Here is a 14,443-nt window from a genome sequence, read left to right as displayed (position 1 = left end):
GCAAAACAAACACACAGACGCAGGGGAGAAAGACAGTGACTATGTTTACATGGGCATCAGTAATCAAATTATTTGACCAATTCTTAATTTGAGGACTTTAACCGCAGTTTGGCACATTCACTTTCATTCAGGAACATTTCATGCATGATTCCCAATGACAATCGAGATATTGGATGTGATGCACTGCTGGAAGAGTGTAGTATTAAAGAAATGTTTGATACCGCATGGCGAATGGGAGAAAAAACCTTCACATTTCTCGGTAATTTAGATGCACTCGGTAGGTAGCGTCAGAAAGCCGAAAGCCATGTGTATATAGACTATCCTGTCACAAAATGCATCAAAAATCCTACACGACGGTAATAGCTTGATTACTGTGTTTACATGTTTACATTCAGAGAGCAGCATTTACAGAGGATCTTTCAGCCCATAATACTGTAGTGATATTAACGTACCGTAAACTTAGTAACTAAATCATTTTGACTAAGGTCTGTCTTTAAACACTGAAAGAGTACTGCTGACGATACGAACTAACTGCCATCTGAATAAACAAACAAAGACCTCTGATCGCTACCTACCAAATCTGTAGTGGCAGGACAATCAACACCAACTGGAGCCGCGTCTTTATTAAAAGTAGACGAGCGGCAAATCCGGATTTCACCATTTCCAGATGCGAAAAGCTCTCGGCTAAAAAATTATCCTTACAAACGTAATTTGTAAACACGTAAACGTGTTGCGTGCACTCTAATCCACACGTGAGTCCAGCTGCACTCTCATAGCGGGAAATGAAAACAAGACCTTAGTTGCAGCACATTGATAAACGCAACATGACGACCTGTGTCTCAAACAATTCTTCTTCTTCCACTTGTTTTGGCAACACAACATGGCGTCTCTCTGCCTTCTGAACTCTGTAACAGGTAAAAACAGTCTTCGAAGCTATCATGCATATTAAGGAAGTTGCACTGCTTACACAATAGAGCACGCTGATTGGTTTGAACCAAGTCTTTCTCGTGAATTAATGCTGCACACTCAGAGACGTCATGAAGCACTCGCAGGTACAGACATCCACTCTCCACGCTGGACTACACGCAAGTATGACGCAGCTTCAAAAGTTTGTTTGAAAGCGGAAGAACGAATTTGCTCGAAATAACACAAAAACAACCACTTTTTAGTGAAATATATGTGTCCTAATAGTGTTTTTAGCAGCGTGGGACACATACATGACTGTCAACATCTCAAAAAATGTGTGTTGGTCTTTCGTGACCCTTTAAGATACCCAAACTGCTTACTGCTATTCTGACGCTATTGGGACAATACAACTGGTTGGGACAGAATAATAATTATTATCCCAATTGTTTGTAGTATTTTCATAGCAATTTAAACTCCCCCTTCAATATGTGCAGCAAGAAACAAAACGTTAGAGTTTTGACTGTATATACTCTGTGGAAAAAAGAATGAGTGTGTGTCTAATGCCTGGCCATACACACAACAACCAGACATATTTCCGCAGCTGATGTGTGACACGATAAACATGCTGATTCGCATTATCACTGGTGATAGGTAATGCTTGAAATATAAACGGCATGTCTGTTGTCCTAAGAAGCATCAATTATGTCAGGTGTCCACTATTTTCTTGTACTTGAATGTTAAAACAGCCCTCCTTTAAATTGTCAGTCACTGATATGACCCCCTGCCAATAGAGTGGAGGAACTATGATGTCAATTTGCATGCAAAAACCCGGAAGCGAGTTAGCATTTCTGCAGTTCCGGTTCCCTCGTCCCAAAGTCAATGGGTTTTTTGAATGGGATTTCAGTAAAATCGCTTAAATAGGGTTCGTGGCTAACACAAGCTCAAGATACTTTCACGTTTTACTCTACGACATAAAACACATCAGTTACATCACACTCTTGAGTTTATAAATCGGTTACGCTTCTTTAAAAAGACTGTTGTTATTAAGTTGCTAAATGGGACTACAGGCGGTCTCGGAGACATTATACGTCATTGAGCTGAACTGGTCTGGAGCGCAGCTCACTCGTGTTGGGCATTTGCATTTGTCTGTTATTGAAGTATTTTCATGAATAGTATTTTATAGTTTGTAGTGTTTTTCTAATTGGGATTTCTCATGTGTGTAGATAATGCCTTCACTTGTAAAGACTGTCGAGACAGACTAATTTGTTGATCATTTATTTTAATTAAACAATATTATGAAGATACAGCTTACCAGTGCAGCCTGCCTCTTTCCTACTCCCAGTAATGCAAACGTGTGAATAAATGTGTAAAAATACAGACATATTAACTGTCATTTTAACGTGATCAGTTGATTTTTCATCGTTTTTTCTTCATTTAAAGACATTTAACTCCATCATAACTGCAATATTTACACTCCTCCATAAAATGTAAAGCAGATGTGACTGTATGGGCTGCTTTTCGCTGTACTTCGTGACATAAAAAGGAAAATTGAATGTGGCTCTGTGTCCATGATGGAACTTGCAGGCATTTGATAGACTTGTTCCTCATGCCTCATTTATGTCGTCTGTTAAGGTAAGCAGGCTGTGTGCACGTGAGCGATACACTTATTTAAATATGTCTTATGATAATACTATGTAGGCACATTTATACAGTTTTAAAACTTTTACAACAACCATAAAGCAAAACAGATGTATTTCCCACGTAAAAACGATCCAAAATGCATAGATCTATGTGTATTTACGCATTTATTTGTTCATAACATATAGCGTGCATTATAATATAATAAACAGAGAGATTAACTCTTTGTCATGGACCATATTTATAAAAATAAGCTTGAAAAGTTGTCGTTAGCAGGGCGATGCTGACGTCAGTGAAAACAGTGTAGTCCGTTTATAGCCTAATGTTAGCTTTTCAGTTCTTGCGTTTGCATTAAAGATGCAAAAGTGCTCAAAGTTGTATTTTCAGCTGAGGATTATCCGGCTGGACAAAACATGTAAGTGTAATGAACTGTGTTTGAACAGAGCTTATAATTCGCAATCTTCGAAAGGCCTATGGAAAAATCCTATGGGGATTTTATCGAGGGAACCAGTTTTATGCTAGCAGGCGATTAGCCTACAAGATGACGTCATAGTTCCTCCACTCTATTTGAGTTTGAGACCCCTGCAGTAAACACAATAAGGCCCAATCCCAATTCTCCCTCTTAGCCCTTCCTCTTAACCTTGCTTTGCGCGTTCACGTGAAGGGGTGAATGGGGTTATTGCCGCATTATTTCATTATGAGAACATGATATATGCCTTCAGTGATTCCCTGAAGACTTTCCTGAAAACTGGAAGAACTACAGCAGTCGCGATGGTCTGATCTCATTTGAAGCAAGAGATTGCGATGACATTCAGTATGATGACGTGTGCAGGTTTTGTAGTGGTGTCCCATTTCTTAGGGGTAAATTTTGAAGCCCTTCACACTCAGTTTCAAGGGCCAAGGGGAAGGAGTTGGGGTACAAAAATAGAATTGGGCCTAAGTGTATTTCTGCGCACACACTATAATCTGCTGTTTTACTCCATTTAAAGCCAGAAACTCTTTAGCACAGGCCTATTTAAAGGGTTAATGCTGCCAACTGAAGAGCGACAGCAAAAATAACATCTGTACCTCTTCCCAACAGGAAAAACCAGCAACAATAAAGAGTGCATGATTATATGCTGTGGTGGCTCTGCAATTAAAAAATGTGATTATAATACAAGTCAACGGGGCAAAAACAGCACCAACATAACCAAAGTGTAGTCAGTGTGAACAATACACAAGGGTTAAAAGACAAATCATCCAGCCATTAGTTCAGACATGTTTGTGGTTGAACGCTAATGCTAAGTGAGAGTGGAAATGAACAGGACCATGAATGATCCCTGCGGAGATTCTCATTTCCCATCATCCCCTGAGTGGGTGTAAATGTATGCAGAATGGCTTTTAGATGAGATCTTCCAGTAATTGTTGAGTGTGTGGTCAGTTTACCTCCTCGCTCGGCCCGTCAGACGGTCTTTACCCTTCGCTTTACTGCAAACCACTGAGGCGCTTTTCCCCTTTCTGTCCAATGCCTGATGACGAGCTACAAGAACAAAACACAGATGAAGACTACATTATTCACCCTCCTGTGAGATTTTTTATCTTTTTAAATATTTCGTAAATGATGTTGAACAGATTCAGGAATTTTTCACAGTATTTCCTATAGTCTTATTTGTTTTATTTCAGCTAGAATAAAAGCCATATCTTTACATAAACTGAACTTGAATCTCATTCAGACATTAATAAACAAATATCAGCACAACAACAACATGTTAAACCAAAACAAATGATTAAAAAGTATATTATATCTTTTGCCGATATCACAGAACACACTTCAGCTTTGTAATATAATGTAATGTAATGTGTGTTTATATAGTGCATTTATTGAGTATGGCCATACAGTGCTTCACAATCATGAGGGAGGGGGGTCTCTCCACTCCACCACCAGTGTGCAGCTCCACTTGGATGATGCAACGGCAGCCACAGGACAACGGCGCCAGTGCACTCACCACACACCAGCTATAGGGGGAGTGGAGAGGCAGTGATAGAGCCAATTCAGTGGATGAGAATGATTGGGAGGCATTAGCCGCGTTTCCACTATCGCGCCTAAAGCGAGCGAGCCAAGGCCAGTCGCGTTTCCACTATCACTTCCGGGGCGTAATCGGGCCAAAGCGGGGCTTCCTTGGGGCCAGCGTCCGGCCTTTTTCGGCCCGCCGAATACCTTGGGCCAAGGAGGGCCAACTGGGGCTTCGGGGCGGGGTTACGTACAAAGGCGGAGTTTTCCTGTCAGGTAAAGAGGAGACAAGATGCTTTCTTCCCTTACATTTGTTTTGCGAAGTAAATGCCGCCGAACTCGAATGTCCTTATCCAGGGATCGCTGTCTGGCCTTACACCAACAGACCACAAACGGTAAAAAAGCAATCGCTTCGGTGTTCTCCATCTTCCAGCTCTCGTAGTGATGCCAGGTTGTGTTTGTGGTTATAATTTGAGTTTTTTGTTCCCGCTGAAGTGGGCGGGTTGTGTGACGGGTTGTGTGACGTTTGATTCGGGGGACGTTCTGGGGGCGGTGTTTGCGTGACGCGCTGCGAGCAACTAGCCCGACAGTGGAAACGCGACATGATTTCGGCCTCATTTCTCAACCCCCCGGGCTATTGGCCCGGCCTGGCCCGATTAAAGCCCTGGCTCGCACTGGCCCGATAGTGGAAATGCGGCTACTGATATGTACGGCCGATAAAGGGAATTTGGCCAGGACACCAGGGCTACATGGGATTTTTAATGAGCACAGAGAGTCAGGACTTCATTTGGTTTCATCTGAAAGCTTTTACAATTCACAACCGTAAAACAGCTTTAAACATCCAATCATTTCAAAGCAAAACTAAACAATACTGAAATGTGCTTTTTTAAATCCACAGAATCAAAGTATTTAAAAGATTTAAGACCAAATCTTTGATTTCTGCACCTTTGGATTCTTCTGATCTCAGATTTCCTCTTCTGGCATTTCGACCTCCTATAAAACAGAATATTTAACCCAGAACAAACATTATCACACACAACACAAAAACTGAGAAAAACATAGATGTACCGCTAACTATTAACTTGTGTTTCAATCTTTTTGAGTTAGATCTGAAAAGGATTGGGGTATATGCAGAGCCCCTACAGATAAACGTCTAGTGAACGGTTAATGTAACTTTTTTCAATTTCCTACAGTTCCTTTGACAGCATCGATGTTGTAATGTAATTAAAATATGATCAGTTAAATAGACTTCATTAGGTTGCTCAAGTGTAAAACGAAATGAAAAGTCACTTAAACACAAGTGCTATCAGGATCAGCAGCAGGCGAGCACAGAAATTCCATTGAAAATACTGGGGTAAAACACATTTCCATATTATAAACACATGGCACAGACAAACTAAATCTATAAATCAGGAAGTGAAGATCATTGATTTTCAGAGAAAACAGACTTTAAACAAGGTTATTTTGTAACAGCATACAGTTTGCTCACCTCTGTTTGATATTCCTTTATGCTCCTTTTCAGAAAACCTACAGATAAAACACATTGAAAAACACACACATACAAAAACACACACGGCAACAGAACATGACCACTGATTTAATTATTGACAAAACTAACATTAATGGATCAGGAGGAGATGAAGCCATGCATGTAGATGAAGCCATGCATGTAGATCTGTGTGTTATAATACAATCGGCTCCAACAGTAATAATAGTAGTAGGGGTATGAATGACTCAAGCTTGAATGATATATATACATATACATATATATATACACATATATAATTTTTTTTTTGCCATATCGCCCAGCCCTAATAAATATACAAGTCAAAATTAATTGTTTCTTCGGTGCACCGCGATGCAGACGTGGACAATTCGGTATCGGGGGAGTGGTCAGTAACTCTGGTGTAATTTTAACAGGAGTGGGCGGTCTCACAATTTTGCTCCCGAGCAAGCAAGCGCGCGTGCATGCGTGCTGTCTATGTTTGTGTGTGTGTGTTTATACAGACAGCTTGTTATAGCCACCCCCAAAATACAACACTGTGTATGGAAAGCATCGTCAATGCACCGTGATACACCGAGATAACAAATTAAACCGAATCGATGGCATGATAATCGTAACCGAATCGAACCGTGAGACCAGTATAGGTTCACACCTCTAATTTTTATATATATATATATATATTAGGGCTGGGCGATAAATCAAAAAAATATAAATCTAGGTTTTTTCATTGACTGATTCATGATTTTGATTTCTTTATTGTGTAACTAGTCAAGTTAAAACAATACAACAACATCACCGAAGTAACATTCTCTTTATAAGTAACTTGAAAAACCATCTTGCAATTTTAATGGCCTTGCCATACATAAATTGGTCAACAAGGTGTAAATAAATGTAAAACAAATTCACAAGCTAAATATCGTTGCAAATATGTAAATCGTTGTAAATATATATGTGTGTGTATGTGTATATATATATATATATATATATATGTATATATATATATATATATATATATATATGTATATATATATATATATATATATATATATATATATATATATATATATATATATATATATATATATATATATATATATATATATATGTATTCCGCTGTGGCCACCCCTGATTAATAAAGGGAGTAAGCTGAAAAGAAAATTAATAAATGAATGAATTCTCATTCCATTCCAGAATTGCGGGTACATCTAGGCCTGTCACGATAAGGAATTTGTGTTGTGTGATATATTGTCACAGAAATTGTTGTGATAAGTGATATTATTGTCATTTTGAGATCATTATTTTCTTTATTCTCCATTTTCACCTGAGGATACTCATCCCAAGACCTCAAGAGATGTGCAGCACCACTGATGAGATCCAAGACGATGTCAACCATCAAGGACAAGACATACGAAGAGATGATGCTTAACCATAGAAGACTTCTAAACGTCTCCATAATCCTGGACCAGGCCATACCCAGAGCAGATGCTGTGGTGGTCATGGAGGAGTGGAGAGCATGAGACCCCAGTGACAGACGAGTCTCTGCATTTATCCCGTAGGTCAGCCTGATCACCTGCTGGTCACCTACTCACACCTGCAGCTTCTTCACGATGTACGTCCAGCGCTCTCCAGCCTCCGGTGCCTAAACTGCAGCTCTGCACAAGAAGTTTGGCCAGAGGAGAAATGATCGTGTCCAACTGAGCCTGGTTTCTCTCAAGGTTTTTGGTGAGGTTTGTTCCTCCACTGTTGCCACTGGTTGGCTTGGGACTTGTGGAGCTGCTGTTCAATGTTTGGACTTTCAGCAGTGAAAATTAAACCACACTGAACTGAACTTCAACTCTGAAAACTGAACTGACACGGTTTCAGTTTACTAGAACTTCTATGCTAAGTTGCTTTGACAATCTACATTGTAAAAGCACTAGAGAAATAAAGATGAATTTCATGCCGCTTATTATATAATGATTACATAAAAGCATAATAATATTAATGCAAATAGCCATAAACACTTTAAAATACTTATTCTTGAACTTTTTTAGATTCTTTAAATTGACGTTAAAAATGCAAATGTCCAATTATAAACTTTGACAGCGGTGAGGAAGAATCTACATGTGATTGTAAAGTGATTTTAACATTATTTGTGAATTTGTAAATATATATTGTAACAGCAAAAATTATTGAGGAAAATTATTGCATGCTAAGTCGATGAGCACCATCAGAATCAGCAGGCTAGAGCTGAAACTCCATTGAAAATACTGGGGTATATTTTAAATACATGGCACGGAAAATAGGACTTAATGCAGCGCTTCTTGTACATTCTGAGCCCCACTTTATATCGTACATCAAGCAGGCAGTGAAGATCATTGATATTTAAAGATAACTGACCTTAAACAAGGTGATTTGATAATGACAAAGTTCACCGGAAGCACTTTAAGATGGTTACTGAAAATTAAAAGTCCTTCTGTATTATACATTATTAAAATGAAAAACAAATGAGTAAATAAAACGTTGCATTGAACATTCAGAGTGTTTTTCTATCTTCCACCTCCCACAAAACGGTTCAGTCTTAAAGCGTCTCCCTGCCTTCAACAATCTCTAGTGTTTGCAAACCCTCCCAAATAAGGCAAGGCATCCAAAGCACCCTAAAAATAACCTGGGTCACGTTCACTGGATAGTGCTCATGGGGAAGATTATTTACCCATATGAAACACTGAAGAATTACAGACACTTGTTAACATTTGGCCTGAAGTCTTGTTTGTGGTACAGCATGTTCGAGTTTTAAGACTCAATATGGCTAACATTAATGATAAAAAAATAATAAATATACAGTTGAAGTCAGAATTATTCGCCCTCCTGTGAATTTTTTTTAATCTTTTTCAAATATTTCCCAAATGATGAGCTAGGAATTTTTCACAGAATATTTTCTGTTATATTTTTTCTTCTGGAGAAAGTCCTGTGTTTTATTTCAGCTAGAATAAAAGCAGATTTTAATTTTTTAAACCATTTTAAGATCAATATTATTAGCCCCCTTAAGCAATATTTGTTTTGGATTTTTTTACAGCAACCACTAGGCTGCGGACTGGTATCGGTCCATGATCAATTGGTACCGGGGCACACTGAAAATCATGAAATATGTCCATTTAATTTATTATCTGAGTTAGGGTATATATATATATATATATATATATATATATATATATATATATATATATATATATATATATATATATATATATATAGAGAGAGAGAGAGAGAGAGAGAGAGAGAGAGAGAGAGAGAGAGAGAGAGAGAGAGAGAGAGAGCGAGAGAGAGAGCGAGAGAGAGAGAGAGAGAGAGAGAGAGAGAGAGAGAGAGAGAGAGAGAGAGAGAGAGCGAGAGAGAGAGCGCGCGAGAGAGAGAGAGAGAGAGAGAGAGAGAGAGAGAGAGAGAGAGAGAGAGAGAGAGAGAGAGAGAGACTGAGACTGAGACTGACTGTTGGTGTGCCTCCAGGAACAGGGTTGGGAAACACTGCCTTAAATTGTTTGTCTGATTTTAAAGTGAATTATTACTACCCATTTAGTAAGATAAATTATTATGCAAGCAACACAATTAGGTTTTCAACCGGTTTCAGGCACTATATCCAAAAATCAAAGCACTTTTAAAGCCTTGAAAACATTAGACTAAAACTCAAGCATTTCCAAGGATGTCCAGCCTGTGTATGAATGCAGATAAAGTGAACTATGCACACATAAAACTAAACACCGGACACTGGCATTTTTAGTGACCTTTACTTTTAATATCATCCAGTGCTGTTTAATTCAATTACTTAAATTAAAGTCATCCATGTCTCATAACCTCAGTGAAGAGAGACGTCTGACCCGAAACATCCTTCACTTTTAAAGGAGACACGATTCATAAACATTCCCAGCAATCTTTCTTCATAGGAGTCATCTTATTTATATTTTGAGTTCTAGTTCAGTGTTTCAGTAGTGAAGATTAACATGACATTTTAAATAGTTTGACATTTTTTACGTTTTTATAGTCATCTGAGTGTAAATAAGGACCTTTTATAATCTCTGTGTGACATTAAACATGATTCCAGTTCACTGGTGTGTGCAGATTAAGGCCAGAGATCATAAAAGAAACCATTTTTTTATGTAATGTGACATTTCTCAGAATGAGATATTAAGCTATTTAGGTTGCAATATCTTTATTATAGAGATTAGCAAGAAGTGAAATAATAAGAATAAATAAATCGATAAAAAATTAAATAACTAAATTAAAAAATATAAATATATAAAACAAAACATTTACATTACATTAAAACAAGTATATGCACAAAAAATATATATTTGACTTTTTCAAGACACTTCTATACAGCTTAAAGTGACATTTAAAGGCTTAACTAGGCTAATTAGGTTAATTAGGCAAGTTATTGTATAACGACTGTTTGTTCTGTAGACTATTGAAAATATATAGCTTAAAGGGGCTAATAATATTGACCTTAAAATGGTTCATAAAAAATTAAAAACTGCTTTTATTCTAGCTGAAATAAAACAAATAAGACTTTCTCCAGAAGAAAAAATATTATCAGACATACTGTGAAAATTTCCTTGCTCTGTTAAACATCATTGGGGAAATATAAAAAAATAAAATAAAAATAAATAAATAAATAAATCAAAGGGGGGCCAATAATTCTGACTTCAACTGTATATGTATAAATAATTTTATTAAAAAAAAATGTGTAAAACAGAGCACTATTTATCTGAAAATGAAATAACTAAATTGAACAAAGCTTTTATATTTATTAATAAAAACATCTAACAAACAAATAAATAAATGTTTATGAAAAATAAAAAGTAAGTAAAGTATTGTGAATGCAGTAAATAAATAAATAAAAAAGGAAATCATTTTATTTTTTAGGTGTAAGTAAATACAGTTCTGTAATGAGCAGAAAAATATTATGTAGGTTTTTTATAATAATATTGTACACCCCTTAATAATATTTATTTTTCACATAAAAAAAACTGAGAAGCTACCAGAAAACCAGAAGCTACTTGAAGATCACTTTCATATTTAAATTTGGCCCATTGAAGACTATTTTGTTTTTTATTTATATAATGTTTTACATACATAATTGATTACATACATTACCAGTCAAAAGTTCAGTGCTATTTCTTTAATAAATTAATTTAATAATTATTCTGTTCATCAAGGCGGCATTTATTAAATGTAAAAAAAAATGTTAAATTGTTAAATATTTATTTATTACTTATTGTATGTACTTTCAAATGAAATTATTACTCCAGTCATTATTGCTTTTATTACTATTACCATTAATTATAACAATATTAGTAACAATAATAATAATAATAATATTAATAATATTAGAGTGAGTATGCGACTATGATTACTGGAATAATGAAGCTTAAAATTCATTTTTAAATCACTAGAATAAAATATAATATATTAAATTAAATAAAAAACTACTCTTAAACAGTTATATTTGTAGTGCAATAACATTTCACAATTCTACAATTTGCACTGTATTTTTGATGAAATAAATGCAGCCTTGGTGAGCAGGAGAATTATTTGAGAACATTTACAAACCCCAAACCTTTGACCAGGAGTTTATGTTTTATTGTGCATTTTGACTATTAAGCAATATACCAAACTGCATAAAATCTATTGATGAAAAAATTTCTAATTTGACGTAACCCTTTTTTATTTGTTGGTTTTTATTTGTGAGCTACAAAAATGTACGTTTCAATTAAATGTGGTAAATGATTCAGATTTTTTTAATGTAAATAATGTCACTCGACAGATAGAGGACTATGCAGAAGACAAATCAAGGTAAAAACTCATGCAACTCCATTGTGTTATAAATGAGATTGTTTTTGTTTTTACTGTAATAAGTTTGTCATAAAATGTTTTTATTTAAATGCTGTATTAGTTAATATAAAGCAACATTTTCTGGTTATTTTTAAATATTATTAAATAAATAAGGAAATTACCCACGTCAGCTATATTTACCTTCAGCCCACTAGCCTCAGTCAAGTTTGGTTTTTGGCCCTTCATAAGAAAAGGTTTTGGCACTCCTCATTTAAATGAATCGTATTGAACTCATCATAAAATGATTCTAACATTTAACACATATTCTGAGAAAACGACTGAATGTTTTCTGATCTTAGATACAGTTAAAACTGTAGGAGACTCAACAGCCCTCCTGTTGATGTATGGGTCAAAAATGACCCAGGCACAATTTTAACAGCAGATAAAAAAAATCTAATTGGTTTTTATCTGGAGGTTTGGTGACTTTTTCTAAAGTGACCCCAACATTAATAAAAAAATATCATTTTCAAGAATTATTGTCTGTCTACATTTAGGGTACAACAGTTGTCCTTTGGGTCATTTTGACCTGCCAGCTATAAAACCATTTTTAGACCACAAAAACTACTGGTGCACACACTCCAGCACACACACACACCCCAAACGCACACAAAACTTACAAATCTATATAACACAAAAACTGCTTTAACTTTTATGAACACTGTCTTGCTGAAAAACTTTACTTCACTTATGCAGGTACTTTTATCATTATAAAATATGTAACACAGTGAGTTCAGAAAGTATTGATAGCGCTTCACTTTTTCCACATTAGTTTATGTTGTAGCCTTATTCCAAAATGGATTAAATTCATTCTACACACAATACCCCATAATGACAATGTGATTTTTATTTTTTTTTTAACTGTTGCTAATTTAATAAAAATAAAAAAGCTGAAAACTAAAAAGTCACATGTACATCAGTATTCTCAGCCTTTGCTCAATACTTTGTTGATGCACCTTTGGCAGCGATTACAGCATCAAGTCTTTTTGAATATGATGGCACAAGCTTGGCACACCTGTCTTTGGGAATTTTGGCCCATTCCTCTTTGCAGTACCTCTAAAGCTCTATCAGGTTGATGGGAAGCGGCAGTGTACAGCCATTTTCAGATCTCTCCAGAGATGTTCAAAAGGATTTAGTTCTGGGCTCTGGCTGGCCCACTCGATGACATTCATCGAGTTGTTGTGAAGCCACTCCATTGATATTTTGGCGGTGTGCTTTGGGTCATTGTCCATGCTGCCACCACCATGCTTGACTTGTAGGGATGGTATTAGCCTGGTGATGAGCAGTGCCTGGTTTTCACTTTCAGAGCAGCAGAAATTTATCTGTAACCTTGCTCAGCCTTGTGCCTCGAGACAGTCCGGTCTCTGAGGTCTACAGACAATTCCTTTGTCTTCATGCTTAGTTTGTGCTTTGACATGCACTATCAACCCTGGGACCTTATATAGACAGGTGTATGCCTTTTCAAATCATGTCCAATCAACTGAATTGACTTCAGGTGAACTCCAATGAAGCTGCTAAACATCTCAAGAATGATCAATGGAAACAGAATGTACCTGAGCTCAATTTAGAGCTTCACGCCAAAGGCTGTGAATACTGATGTACATGTGATCTTACAGGTGTTTTATTCTTAATAAATTTGCATTGATTTCAAAAACTCTTCTCTCACATTGTCATTATGGGGTATTGTGTGTAGAATGTTGAGGAAATAAATTAATTTAATCCATTTTTGAATAAGGCTGTAACATATAAAATGTGGAAAAAGTGAAGCGCTATGAATACTTAGTGGATGCACTATATATCGACATCATCAAATTATTAAAATATAAAGCAAATGAGCAGTAAATGACAGGCAAAAAACAGATAAAAACAGGCAATATCTCAAAAAATTATAATAATTACAAGAATAAAACGTGGAGATTATTTAAATCAGGCAAATGAGTTGCTTGACCATTTCTAATGGTGCACAAATATTTTGCAGCCAATTTAGATGTCACTTTATCCTCTCCGAGTATTTACTAAAGTTTTCTGAGTGGTTTCTATTAAAGAATTAATTATTGAATGTATCTTTCGCGACATTAAACTTTTGTGCAATCAAAGACAGCTTTAAAAAGCGAAAGCAAAAGCCAAATCACGGACATTTTAGTAGATTTAGACACCCCAGCCGGATGCAAAAAGGCACTCCGTGGGTCTGCAGAGCACGTGAGACTGTCTGTGGGAGTGTTGACATGTCTAGCGCACACAGAATGAGCAGTATGAAACAGGTAAACGAGAAAAGATTATCCTCTACTTAATCTTTACAGATTTTCTGTTATGTTGGGCGGATACAAAAAAAGTGTAAAAGGATGATAATAATCTAATATAGTAATAATAACGCTAATATACCTGTGCAGCCCACCCAAGTAAAGTCTATATGTGGGAAGCACTGGAGTTTTAAAACAACAAGAGGGACACTTCAAAAACACCACATGACCTACTCTTTAATGATAAGGTTTCAAGAGAAAACCTCTATATGAGAATCTAACTCAGGTATTTCTTTAAAGAGA

At 36.2% G+C, this 14,443-nt stretch overlaps 1 protein-coding gene across 2 annotated transcripts in view; it reads right to left on the bottom strand.

Moving 5' to 3' along the window:
* The window catches only part of LOC130244954 (coiled-coil domain-containing protein 9B), a 58,735-nt gene that overhangs the window by 6,974 nt on the left and 37,318 nt on the right, over positions 1-14,443 (bottom strand). For both annotated transcript variants that reach the window (XM_056477545.1, XM_056477546.1), the window contains exons 8-10: positions 6,024-6,061; positions 5,480-5,527; positions 3,970-4,063 (exon numbers count right to left, since the gene is read on the bottom strand). In XM_056477545.1, the coding sequence (XP_056333520.1) occupies positions 3,970-4,063; positions 5,480-5,527; positions 6,024-6,061 (180 nt within the window). The remainder of the gene's footprint in view (positions 1-3,969; positions 4,064-5,479; positions 5,528-6,023; positions 6,062-14,443) is intronic.

Source organism: Danio aesculapii, chromosome 17, assembly GCF_903798145.1.
Source record: "Danio aesculapii chromosome 17, fDanAes4.1, whole genome shotgun sequence".
In the NCBI taxonomy this organism is placed as follows: domain Eukaryota; kingdom Metazoa; phylum Chordata; class Actinopteri; order Cypriniformes; family Danionidae; genus Danio; species Danio aesculapii.
This window is presented reverse-complemented; position numbering and strand designations above follow the sequence as displayed.